General features: G+C 59.4%; 2 protein-coding genes across 2 annotated transcripts; one reads left to right on the top strand and one right to left on the bottom strand.

The window, feature by feature from the left end:
• The first annotated feature begins 848 nt into the window (after positions 1–848).
• Positions 849–5,291, top strand: METTL27 (methyltransferase like 27). Its single transcript, XM_026515990.4, is given in 7 exon segments — positions 849–902; positions 1,155–1,281; positions 1,824–1,952; positions 2,171–2,306; positions 2,614–2,706; positions 4,284–4,404; positions 4,406–5,291. Coding segments are annotated over 6 exon segments (711 nt in total). The 5' UTR covers positions 849–902; positions 1,155–1,158; the 3' UTR covers positions 4,515–5,291.
• A 172-nt stretch (positions 5,292–5,463) lies between these two features.
• On the bottom strand, positions 5,464–7,749 carry CLDN4 (claudin 4). The gene has a single exon (XM_026515991.4). The coding sequence runs from the start codon at positions 6,907–6,909 to the stop codon at positions 6,280–6,282; it is 630 nt and encodes a 209-aa protein (XP_026371776.1). The 5' UTR covers positions 6,910–7,749; the 3' UTR covers positions 5,464–6,279.
• Positions 7,750–12,000: the final 4,251 nt, after the last annotated feature.

Here is a 12,000-nt window from a genome sequence, read left to right as displayed (position 1 = left end):
CTCTTTCCTGGACAACTGTGACAGGCTCCCAAACTCCACCTGCCCAAACTTTGATCCCCAAAGTTCTCTAGGCTAGCGCTTCTGAAACTTTAGTGATCACCTGGAGAGTCTGTTTAAAGAGGATTTCTGGGGCCTCCCTACCCACCCCACCATCCCCGCCAGCAATCTGATTCTGATTCACTTGGTCTGGGGTGGGGCTCAGGAATTTGCATTTCTAACAAGCTCCCCTCCTAAGAGTGTCTCCTGGAGGAACCCAAGGTAAAGATGCTGGTACAGAGGTTGCAAGTTTTGGGACCGTACTTGAAGCAGCAAGGATCCCTGCTCTGTCCAATACGGAGGCCACTAGCCACTGATGGCTATTTAAATTATAAAACAAAATAAGACTTAAAATTCAGCTCCTCAGTAGCCCTAGCCACATTTCAGATGTTCAACTGCCCCATGTAGCTAGTGGCTACTATATCGAACAGCGTCCAGTATGGAACAATCTCCGTCGCCACAGGAAGTTCTACGGGATGGCATTGCCCAGACCGAGGTGACCGTTCTAAGAATGAAGGCTGATTTTAGGTCCCCTCTTGCCCGTAAGATTTCAGAGGCTCTCGCTTCCTAAAAGTAAAAGCATACAAAGGACGTAGAGAGCCGAGAGGGCACAGAGATGGTCCTAAACTGGGAAACCCTGAAAATGCCTCAGAGGAGTCCAGATCTTCCCAGGCTAGAGAAAGGCCAAGAACTTTGAACTCATTGGCTGATGGTGGAGGGGCGGCTGCCAGCGCTTTCCTTTGATTGGGTACTTTCTCATAGCAGAAAGCCAATCATCGAGGGCGGTGGGGGCGGGGCCAGGTTCGCCGTACAGCCCCGCCCCGAGTTCCGGCGCCGTGAGCACCGCCGGCCTGGTCGGATTGGCAGTGAGTTCTGACCCCCTACCCCGTTAGATCCCTGTAGTGCTAGAATCCCGCTCACCGTGTTGGGGGTGGGGGGCAGGTCCCTCCCGCCGCGGGGAGCATCTCTCCCCCCAGATCTGAAGCCCACGTGTCCAGTCTCTCCCTCTGTGTGGTGTCATGGCCTATGAAATGGCCTGGCGAGTGGGGGGGGGGGGGGCGGGTAGGAATGGGAGAGATTGCAGTGGGCCTCGAGATACCCAGGCTGTGTCCCCACAGGAGGATGGCTCAAGAGGAGGGCGGGAGTCTGTCCGAGGCGCGGGCCCGGGTGGGGGCCTTACACGGCATCACCAACCTGGGCCACAAGCTGCACTTCTATAAGCGCTGGGCTCCAGACTATGACCAGGTATGCTGGCCAGGCTCTTCACCTGCACCTCTCTTGCTCGCTCAGCCTCAACTTTCCTATCTGTAAAGTGGGAATAGTTAGCCTCGCATCACCCCAGCATGGCTTGTGAGAATGAGGTGAGCCCCTGCAGTCCTGCCCCCTTCAAGGGCTCACCTCTGCCCTCCGGCCAGCCCCATGGCTCCACATTGGTAGCCCCTAGAAATCAGGAACCAAGACCTCCCCACCCTGGAACTGCAACGCAGGCAGACGGGCTACCTGGAGGAGGTGCCACTTGAGGGGTCACTATGGACTAAGGGAGAGAGCGCTGCCTTGGCCGGCATAGCAGTTCCCAGCAGTGGGCCGGGCACTGACTCTCTAATCCTGGCCCCTTGGCAGAGGAAAGCATCTCGTGCTGGAGTCCCTGCAGGGCTGGAGCCCGGGTGAGCCCAGCACATGCATGCGTGCACACACACACACACACACACACATACACACAGTTCTGCACGGAGGTCCCCCAAACAGTGGGGCACTGGGTGCCGGTCGGCTCAGCACTCTGTCCCCAGGACGTGGCCGCCCTGCAATACCGTGCCCCGCGCCTCGCAGTGGACTGCCTTACCCAAGCCCTTCCATGCCCACCTCATGCCGCCCTGATCCTGGATGTGGCCTGTGGCACCGGCCTGGTGGCTGCCGAGGTAAGGCCTCCCCGGATCCCCTGCCCTCTCTTCAACCCCCCACTTGTTCAAATTTCCTTTCACCCCCGGCCCCAAAACCCTGCCTCCCCCCTCAGACTCACTGGTCCCAAACACTTGGACTGCATTTACTGCGGGGCCCACTGCCCTCCCCAGGTGCAGGGACCCAGCTGGGAGATAGCAGGTGGGAACTGTGACTGAGCCCACCCCCCCAATGTCAGCTGCAGGCTCGGGGCTTCCTCCAGCTGCACGGAGTAGACGGGAGCCCAGAGATGTTGGAACAAGCCCGAGCCCGTGGCCTCTACCAACACCTCAGCCTCTGCATCCTGGGCCAGGAGCCTCTGCCCAGTTCTGAAGGTACTTCCCCTCCCACCCAGACACCTTGACAGTGGCCCTTTCTCCTGCCCAGCCTCCATCCCCCTCGCTGAACCCTCCACAAGCTCCCCCCCACACTGAGTCCCACCAAAGCCTCACTGAGGCCCTTTCTGAGCCCCTGTGAGCCCCTCTGTCTGAGCCCTCCACCCCATGATCTGACGTCAGCCCAGGATGGAGCCACACCTGCCGTATCCCCCTGCCACAAGTGGCAGGCCTGGTCCCTCCCGATGGGTATCACGAGGCCACGACAAAGACAAACCCCCACAGCGCATCTCCACATTCTGCATAGGGACCTTCGATGCAGTGCTGATAGTGGGTGCCCTCAGTGACGGCCAGGTGCCCTGCAGTGCCATAGGCGAGCTTCTGCGAGTCACCAAGCCAGGTGAGGAGCTGCCTGTCCAACCCCAGGCGCACACCTTCCCCCTCTCCACACGCACAGACACCAGCCTCGGAACCTCTCGGGCCAGGCGAGGGTAGGGTGCAGCCTGGGGTCACACAGCCTAGCCTCACATCCCAGCCACCAGTGGCCACCAGCAACAGACCCAGGCAAACAGGCAGGGCAGACAGGTAGCCAGCTGGCCTCTTATCCATCGGACAGCTCCGCTCTCCTCTCTGGCTCTCTCCTCGTCTCCAAGCAGTGGCAGAGCCCCTGCCCCCATGGGATTGCGGTGGGCACTTTTTGTAAACTCCTCACGTGGGTTGTTGACGTGCGGCTGATGACTGCGTTCACTGCGCTCCAACCGTGTGCCTTTGCTCGCACTGGGCTCTGCTCTGGGGAGCAGGTGCACGCCCTGCCCTCTGGGCTTCCATCCTCAACCCCAGGCAGGGGCGGGGGGAGAACAGGCCAGCCCACAGGTGGGCCCACGCTCTGAGAAGTCAGAGGAGAGCGGCACTTCCGTGGGCCGGGATGGGGAGTGAGGGCAGCACCCACAGGAAGGCGGCCGAAGGCAGAAATAGGAGGTCAGGAAGACGGCTGCAGGAAGCCATCCGGAATGGCGGAGCGGGAGGGTGGTGAGCCACTGACTTGGCTGTGGGATGGGATCAGGAAGCCCCAGAGGTGCCCCGGTGGCAGCAAGACTTCATCTTCTCCCTGCCCCCCTCACCCGCACTGGGCCCAGCAGGGCCCGTGGCTAAGCCTGGGCAGGTCTGGGCAGGCTTCGGCCCCAGGGAATTGTGGAGGCTGACAGAAGCAGGGTCTTGAGTGGGGTCAGAGAGAGAGGTAGTGACTGGGCTCGAGAGAACAGGAGGCTCGCATCAGAGCCAGCCCAGCCCATGCTTGTCAGGCCCCTCAGGAGTCAGAGCCCTGTGTTTCTGCCCACATGGTACAGGCTCCCCCGCTTTGGAGCCTTTCCTCTCATGGAGCCCCATCCATCCACCCCTTCCTCCAGGAAGCCCTCCAGACACCATCTCTCCTACATGTATCTGAGCCCATACTGGGCATGCTTTAGGTGCCTGGAGAAGACCCGAAGCATAGGTCATTCATTCATTCAGGCAGCGCTTAAGGACAGTGCAGTCCTTCCTTTGACTCCGGGGAATCAGCCCCACGCTATACTCTGGGAAAACAGGCTCAGAGCGGTGAGGGGACTTGCACGAGGTCCAAACTGCTTCCTTCCCGTGCCTCCAGACACAGTCTCCGGCAGAGGGGCTGGGTGAGCAGTGAAGACGGAGCCCCCCTGCCCAAGGGATTAAGCCAAGAATTCCCAGGGTAAAGGACGCTTGGGAAGGGTGCGTAGGAGGCTGTCAGGCTGAGGGAGGAGAAGGGTATTCCTTGGGGCAGGAACGGTGAGCACCAAAGCCATGGAGGTGAGGAAAGCCTGGCCCGGGACAAGCTGGGAGGATATATGCCGTTGAGGACAAGAGCGGAAAGGGACAACCTTCCTGGGAAGGGGTGGGCCTGGAGACTGGATCCTTGGCTCCTGCCCCTCCCCTACTCACCTTCCCCCGTCCCACCCTCCCCAGGGGGGCTGGTGTGTCTGACCACCAGGACCAACCCATCCAACCTGCACTACAAGGAGGCCCTGGAGGCCACGCTCGAGGGGCTGGAGCGGGCCGGGGCGTGGCAACGTCTCGTGGCCTGGCCGGTGGACCGGTGGGAACTGGCCACCTCCGAGCTTGAGGTGGGGCCTGGAACTTCTGACAATGATGGCTTCATCTCCGGCATCGTCTACCTGTACCGAAAGCAGGAGCTGACCCAGTCCTCAGACCCCACTGACCTCTGACCCTCCACGTGACCTCAGCCCGGCCCGTCTTTGGGCCTCCTCGGCTTCATCTGTAAAATGGGGGCCCCTGCATCAGCCTTGTCCATCAGGGAGTTCTGCCTATTAAATGAGTCCCAGAAAGGGTCGCAGGACTCTGGCTCTGATTCCCCCAGAAAAGTGACATCTGTCCCCGAGAAGGACAGAAGTGAGAAGAGATGGAACAGAGAGGGCTCCCACCCCAGACCATCCCTGAGCCAGGCAAGACAGAGCCGCAGATGTGACGTTGTGACACCTCCCGTGGTGGCAGGCCCTCTCACCCTAACTGGAGGACCGGAATCCTGTGCTTGTGCCTCTGGCCTTGACCAAATACTTTCACGTGACCAGGATCCTCATTTCTAAACAGAGTCAGAAAGCCCGGCTCCAGGTGTATCTTGGAGGCTCTTTAAGAAGGAGCCTTGGAGCCCCGGGCCTTCAGGACAAAGAATTCAGAGGTCTGGAGAAAGGGAAAAGGACATTCCAGGTCCACAGCAGGGACGGCCTGGTCTAAGGCCAGGACATGGGACCTGGAGGGTAAGCGGACCAGCCTGGCTTCCCAGACAAAGCTGGGACAGAGAGAGGGAGAGGGCACATGGCCCACTCCCCAGGGCTGAGTGTTCTCGCCTGGCCACCCTGCTGGGGTCCCCAACCCTTCACCACGGTCCTGGGCACACAGCGTGTTTCCTGTGGATGGCTTTACCTTCTAATAAATGAAGGGCTTTGAGTAAGGTGATTCCAAAGGTGAAGGCTAGCTCTGATTTGTCACCATTCCTCAAAACCAGTTTTTTTTTTAAGTGTTTTTGTCCCGGCCACATCACAGTGGTCCTGCTCCCCGCCGACCCCGTGCCCAGGCTTCCAGCCCTGCCCTGCCCACTTTCACGGCTGAAATCAGAAACGATCCGGTCTTCCTGTGCACAGGTCCCATTTATTGTAGAAAATAATAGTAATTACCATGATAAACAGATCTCCTTAAGTTACAAAACAGAAACCAGAGGAGGCAGGGAAAAGGCCCAGGACTTCCCTGGGAGTGAAGGCCAGAGAGAGACCACTCCCCCCAGCTGTCCCCAGGCTGTCCAAGTGACCTTGGCAGGGGTGGCGGATGTCGCAAGTCACAAGAGTCCCGGGGGTCCTTCTGCCAAGGCTGTTGAGGCAGAGCCCTGAGGCTGCAGGGTGGGGGCAGGAAGGGGTGCAGGCTGCCTGGGCAGCTTTCGTGGCCTCCTCCCCACCACTACCCAAACCAGTTTGTAGCACCTTCACCCCTCCCCTCTAAACCCGTCTGTCAACTGTGTCAACTCTGGCTCCACAGTCAGGTGCGTGAGCGAGGCCCCAGCCTGGCCAACACAGGAATGGGCAGGGCACCCAGTCGGAGTCAGAGCGCAAGCAAATTCAGGGCTGAGCTGTCCTGACCAGCAGGAACCAGCTTCCCCCCTCCCCCGGCACACCCAGTTACTTCCGCCCGTCCCCTGTATCCGCGGGCCCTTCAGCAAAGGGAGGCACAGGTTCTTTTTCCATCCATCCTTGCTGGTGTAGAGGGGGGCCTCGAGTGAGTGTCCAAGGGGGCCAGAAGGGGCCGAGGGCTGCCGGTCAATGGCCTGGCTCAGTCCCCGTTTGCCCGGCTCGGGGCAGCCTGCGGCCCGTGGCAGGGCCATCCTGGGCCCACAGGCTGCGCCTTCGGTCCAGGGAGAGACAAAGCCAGCGGGACAGAGCTGCGTAGCGGCACCTTACACGTAGTTGCTGGCTGGGGCGGAGCGAGCGGCCGAGTACTTGGCCGAGTAGGGCTTGTCGGTGCGGGGTGGGCAGTTGCAGCAGAGAAGGGCCCCCCCGAGCAGCAGCAGGCCCGAGGCGGCCCAGCCGATGTAGAGAGAGGCGCCCATCTCCCGCTTCTGGCCAGAGGCCACCAGCGGGTTGTAGAAGTCCCGGATGATGGTGTTGGCCGTCCAGGACGCCGGCACCATGACCAGCAGGCCGGCCAGCAGGAACACCACGCCCGCCACAATCATGGTCTTGGCCTTGGCGCTCTCGTCCTCCACGCAGTTGGTGCACTTGCCACCCACCACCGACAGCAGCACGCCCAGCACGGCCACGATGATGCAGATGACCATGAGGGCCCGGGCCGCCTGCAGGTCCTGCGGCAGGGCCAGCAGCGAGTCGTACACCTTGCACTGCATCTGGCCGGTGCTCTGCACCACGCAGTTCATCCACAGGCCCTCCCAGATGGTCTGCGACGTGACGATGTTGCTGCCGATGAAGGCCGTCACGCGCCACATGGGCAGCGCGCAGCTCAGGATGGCGCCCAGCCAGCCCAGCACGGCCAGCGCGATCCCCATCACCTGCAGCCCCATGGAGGCCATGGCTCGGCGTCTGCGGGGGTCTAGGACCTGGACAGCTGTGGGGGTCCGGCCCCGGGGGCTGGAGGAATCCAAGCGCGGAGGGCAGACACTCGGCGTCCACGGGGAAGACTTTCACTTGGAGTGCAGAGGCGTCAGCTCAGCTCCCACCGTCTCCAGAGTCAGAAGCCCAAACCCAGCGCGTGTACCCGACCAGTTCCTTTCAGCCACTGGTTCTGGCGCTTAGACCTGAGTGGTTATATGGCTCTGCGGTGGGGGCGGGAGCAGAGGGAGGGGTTTCATTCCCCGGGGCCTGCCCCCTGACCAGTTTCTCTGGATTCCTGAACCCGGGCCAACAAAGGCACTTCAAGGCCTCAACCCTGGGCCCCTGAGTCAGGATCCCTGAGAGCCAGTCTCGGGGAAACTGCCCTCTCCCCCCGCCCCCGGGGCCCATTGCTGAGGTCAGCCTGGAGACAGACACTGAGTCACAGCTCCCAGGCACCTGGACGCATGGGGCAGCCAGCCCCAGCCAGGGTTGGGTCCTGAAGTCCAGGATCCCCACACCTCAGGGCTCCCTCATTCCAGGCTTGGGTGGGCAGACAGGGTGGCGACCGTCAGGAAGAGGGTCTGAGGATCAAGTCCCGGGCTAGTCAAAGAGTGGCCCCACCTGATTACTGTATTTGCATCCTTATCGCCGTCCCCTCTGGCCCCATCACTCCTGTTGTGATTCTCACCTTCCGGGCACTTACTGCCCCAGCCATTTCGGTGTGGGCTTGATGAGGGCAGTTTGGGGAAAGAGGAGCTGGGGGGCCAGGACTCTTGGGTCTGTCACCTGCTCTCCCCTCCCTTCCTGCCACCAGGCTTCCCCCGCCCCGCCAGAGGAGGAGGTCTTTGGGCTGAAGAGAGAGAAGGAAGCCTGTCCCCCGCCCGACCAAGAGAGTTTTGGCCAGACCCCCCCCCCCCCCGGGGTTGAGGCCGCTTGGCCAGAACTGAGTGGGGGAGGTCATGGAGAGCAAGCCGTGGGCCAGGCCCTGGGAGCACAAAAGGCTGTTTACTCTGGGAAGACACACAGAGCGGTGGTCAGATAAAGCCAGGATAGGGGCAAAGTCCCACGAGACCTGGACGGGGAAGAACAGACTGGGTGGAGGTGGGGCGCTGGGGAGGGGGCTTGGGAGGGAAGGGGGGCCCCACAGCACCACTCCTGGGGGAGGGGGGGCTGTAGTCTCAGGTTATGTGCAGAGGTCACTGAGGGCAGGAATCACCACGAATGGGGCCCCTGGGAGTTGTGCAAGGCGGCAGGTCTGGGCGAAGGAGGACATTTGGGGAGAAGCAACATGGAGGGCAAAGGTACTGGAGCTTGGGGAAATGCAGCTAGTTCTAGGAACCCGGAGGAATCCAGTCTGACCAGACCCTGGGGTTGTGGGGGAGGGGCCAGGAGAGAAAGGGCCAGAAACTTCTGCCCTAAATATCGCCAGGCCCCGGGATGAGCAAGGGCATTGGATGCCCCACAGAGAAGGGTCCACGCACCTTAGAAAGATGTCTGTGGAAACGGAATGGAGGCGGAAGACAGCAGGGCAGGGTTTGCAGGGGTCTTTATGGGGGGGAGTGGTTGGGCCTCACTCATCCCGGCTAGACCAAGGGAACCCCTCACCCGCCACGTGGTCACCACCAACATGGCTCCAATGCACCCCAGAGCTCGCAGGACTGTCCAGCACCACGCCTGGCAGCCTGGGGTGGCCGCGTGTCCTCGAGTTTCTTACGGGAGAATCAGCGAGCGTGTGTGATTTAGAGTGATTTAGGCTGGAGTCATCTGTGAGCCCGGGGCACACGGGAAGCCTTTGAGATCCCATGTGGATGGCCTGATAAATCCCAGGGCTGGCTGGGACAATCTAGCGTGATGGGGAAGTTGAGGTCTTGCGTTGTGGTTGGCGGTACACACAGCTGGTCCCTCTATGAGGCTGGGGGCTCCCGGAGGACAGAAGCAGGGGTGCTCAGTGAATGCTCGAGGCACTCAGTAAGGCAGAAGGCATTCTCCTGGTTCCAAATGCCCTCCCCCCCCCTCCCCTAGACTCCCCCCCCCCCCCCACAGGCACGCACACCAACACAAACAGGGATGGTTTCTGCCTGGACCACACCTCCCAGGTTTTCCTTACAAGGCTCAGAGGAACAGCACATGCGGAGGCCTGCGGGCTGAACAACAGAGATAAGTACCTTTCGAGATTGACAATAAGTGCTTTCCTGTGATGACCTCATCACAGCCTCCCTGAAAGTAAGTAGGGCAGGGACTCATTCAGCCTTTGTACAGATGGGTAAGCTGAGGCCCAGAGAAGGCCGAGGGCTTGTCCGGGATGGGATGGGCACTCCATCATCAGAGCTTCCTTACTCAGGTGCCCCTCACCCGCGGTCCCAGCCCTTCAATAAGCTTTCTGAGTCCAGAAGTAGATTGGCCAGATGGCCGGACCAGCCCCCCCAACCCCCCCGCCGCCCCGCCCCTGCCAACTTCCTGCCCTTGTTTTCTTGGAACACAGCCAACTGGCACCTGGAGAAATAGGAGTGGGGGAGGGGGGACACACGGGCCCTAGAACTTTCCACCTGTGGCCCAAAGAAGTGACTAAGAAGCTGTCCTTCCCTGCCCAGTTCAGCCAAGCACATCAGAGGCGGGGGAGGAGCTGAGCATAGGGGAAGGGCAGGTACAGGGGGGCACCCAGGGGCAGGGCAGGCCCAGAGCTGGGGAGGTCTACGGGGAGCCCGGATGGGGCTGTGGACTCAGATGTGCAGATAGAACAGGAGGTTCCCTGGGACCCTGAGCAGCTCTGCACATGAGTGGAGCTGGAGAAATATTTGTGGAGGCTTGATTTATGCTGGAGGCCCTGGCAGGTCACACTCACCTGCTGCAGGAAAAACACTGGCAGAGACCAGCCACTTTCCCCGCGTGAGCTCTGGCTCTGGCTCCCAGAGCCTGCCACTCCTGACAGCTTGGACAATGCTCTTCTGTGACATATAATGGATCTGCCGTCCATCGTCTTTGCTTCTGCGGTGAGAAGGGCATGGTTGGCACTTACTTCGTTTTCTTTCTCCCAATGGCCACTGTCTAATTTTATGCCAATAGAATTATATCATACATGCCGGGTTTTTCAAGGACAGCCCTCTCACCAGATCAGTTCACCCAACCCTGCCCACCCCAAAAGCATCTTGCCAGCCATGTGACCTTGGAGAGGCCAGTTTCCCTCTCAGCCTCAACTTCCCTCTTTGTCAAATGAGGACATTCGCCCTCCTCCCCTAGCGAAGACGGCTGTCAAGTGAAAGGACGATGTGAAAATGCCTTGTCAGCCAAAGAGCAGTGCCAATGGGGACGAAGGAGCCACCCCTCGGCTCTGGTCCTGCTCACACCAGGTGGAAGCTGGGACTTCTTAGACTCCTCGTCTCCAGAGACCGGCATCACAAGCCCCCCCCTCCACCCCCACATACCTCGTGCCCTGTGTCTGCTCCCCCCGGCATCCCTAGGAAAAGGATAGCTACAGTCTCCCACCCAAACCTAGCCATTCTGCTGCCTTCTGAGCCTGGAGCCTATGTCCTTCTAGGCACTTTGTCCGGCCCACTGGACCCCTACCAGAACCTACCAGAACAGTCAGAAGAATCTCCTTGGGCCAAAGAGACTGGGTCCCGGGACCTTTCCTCCTCATTTCCTGGGAACAACAATACTAACACCAGGTGAGCTGAAGTCAGCTCAAAATTATCCCCCCCAACACCCCAAACATAACGTTTGGATCCTTATAAAACCAAGCAGATTTTTTTGAAGACAAACGGGAAACAGCCTCACTCTCAGCTCAAAAATTAGTCTAGCTGAAAGTTGGTCCCAAACTAGTTATTTCTGGGGCACCTGGGTGGCTCAGTTGGTGAACGTCTGCCTTCGGCTCAGGTCATGATCCCCCCAAGGGTCCTGGGATTGAGTCCCACATCGGGCTCCCTGCTCAGCGGGGAGTCTGCTTCTGCCTCTGCTCCCCCCCCACCCCCCGCTCATGCTCTCTCTCTCTCTCTGTCAAATAAATAAGTAAAATATTTTTTAAAAAAACCCAACTCTTTTTTTTTTAATGATTTTTAAAATTAATTAATTAATTAATTTATTTATTTATTTATTTGACAGAGATAGAGACAGCCAGCGAGAGAGGGAACACAAGCAGGGGGAGTGGGAGAGGAAGAAGCAGGCCCATAGCATAGGAGCCTGATGTGGGGCTCAATCCCATAACGCCGGGATCACGCCCTGAGCCGAAGGCAGACGCTTAACCGCTGTGCCACCCAGGCGCCCCTTTTAATGATTTTTTTATTATATTATGTTAGTCACCATACAGTACATCCCCGGTTTCCGATGTAAAGCTCGATGATTCATTAGTTGCGTATAACACCCAGTGCACCATGCAACACGTGCCCTCCTTACTACCCATCACTGAAAAAAACCCAACTCTTTATTTCTGCAGAAGTTCACAAACTTCTCGGCCTACAGCCACGAGTTAAGATTCTGTTCTTTTTTTTTAACCGGAGACAACACCATGAAGTTCTAAGACGTTTAAATTTCTGTGAATAATCTGCCAAGGCATGTCACAGTCCTCGGCAGGTGTACACATTGTGTCACCAGGACCACCTCAGAGCCATCTCCCTGAATTGTTCTAGGGCAGGATGTCTGGGAGGCTTCCAGCGATAGGCGGTCACCTCCAGACCCAGGCCGGTGTGGACCAGCCGCCTCCTGTGTGGCTCTGGCAGCGACCGGGATTTCCCCGGGGTGGAGCCTCCGGAGCTGGGAAGGCTGGGCCCCGGGGGTTGGCGCTCTCAGAATCTGGGGCCCCTTTGCAGCCCTCCTCTAAAATAACCCCAGGCCTCCCTGGGTCGAGTCCCAGCTCTGCCACTACCAGTTCCGTGACATTGGGCAACAGAACTGAACTCTCTCAACTGACTTCCTCATCTGGGTGAGGAGGATGACGAGGCCTCCTTCCCAGGCGCTGGGAGGCTCAGTGAGAACATGGAGTTTAGGGCCCAGGAGCTCGGCCCACTCGGCCCCATTGAGATTCTTCTGGCTGCCCTGACAGGGATCTGGTGGCCCAGAGGACAGGCCCCAGAAAG

This window comes from Ursus arctos, unplaced genomic scaffold (genome assembly GCF_023065955.2).
Source record: "Ursus arctos isolate Adak ecotype North America unplaced genomic scaffold, UrsArc2.0 scaffold_2, whole genome shotgun sequence".
In the NCBI taxonomy this organism is placed as follows: Eukaryota; Metazoa; Chordata; class Mammalia; order Carnivora; family Ursidae; genus Ursus; species Ursus arctos.
This window is presented reverse-complemented; position numbering and strand designations above follow the sequence as displayed.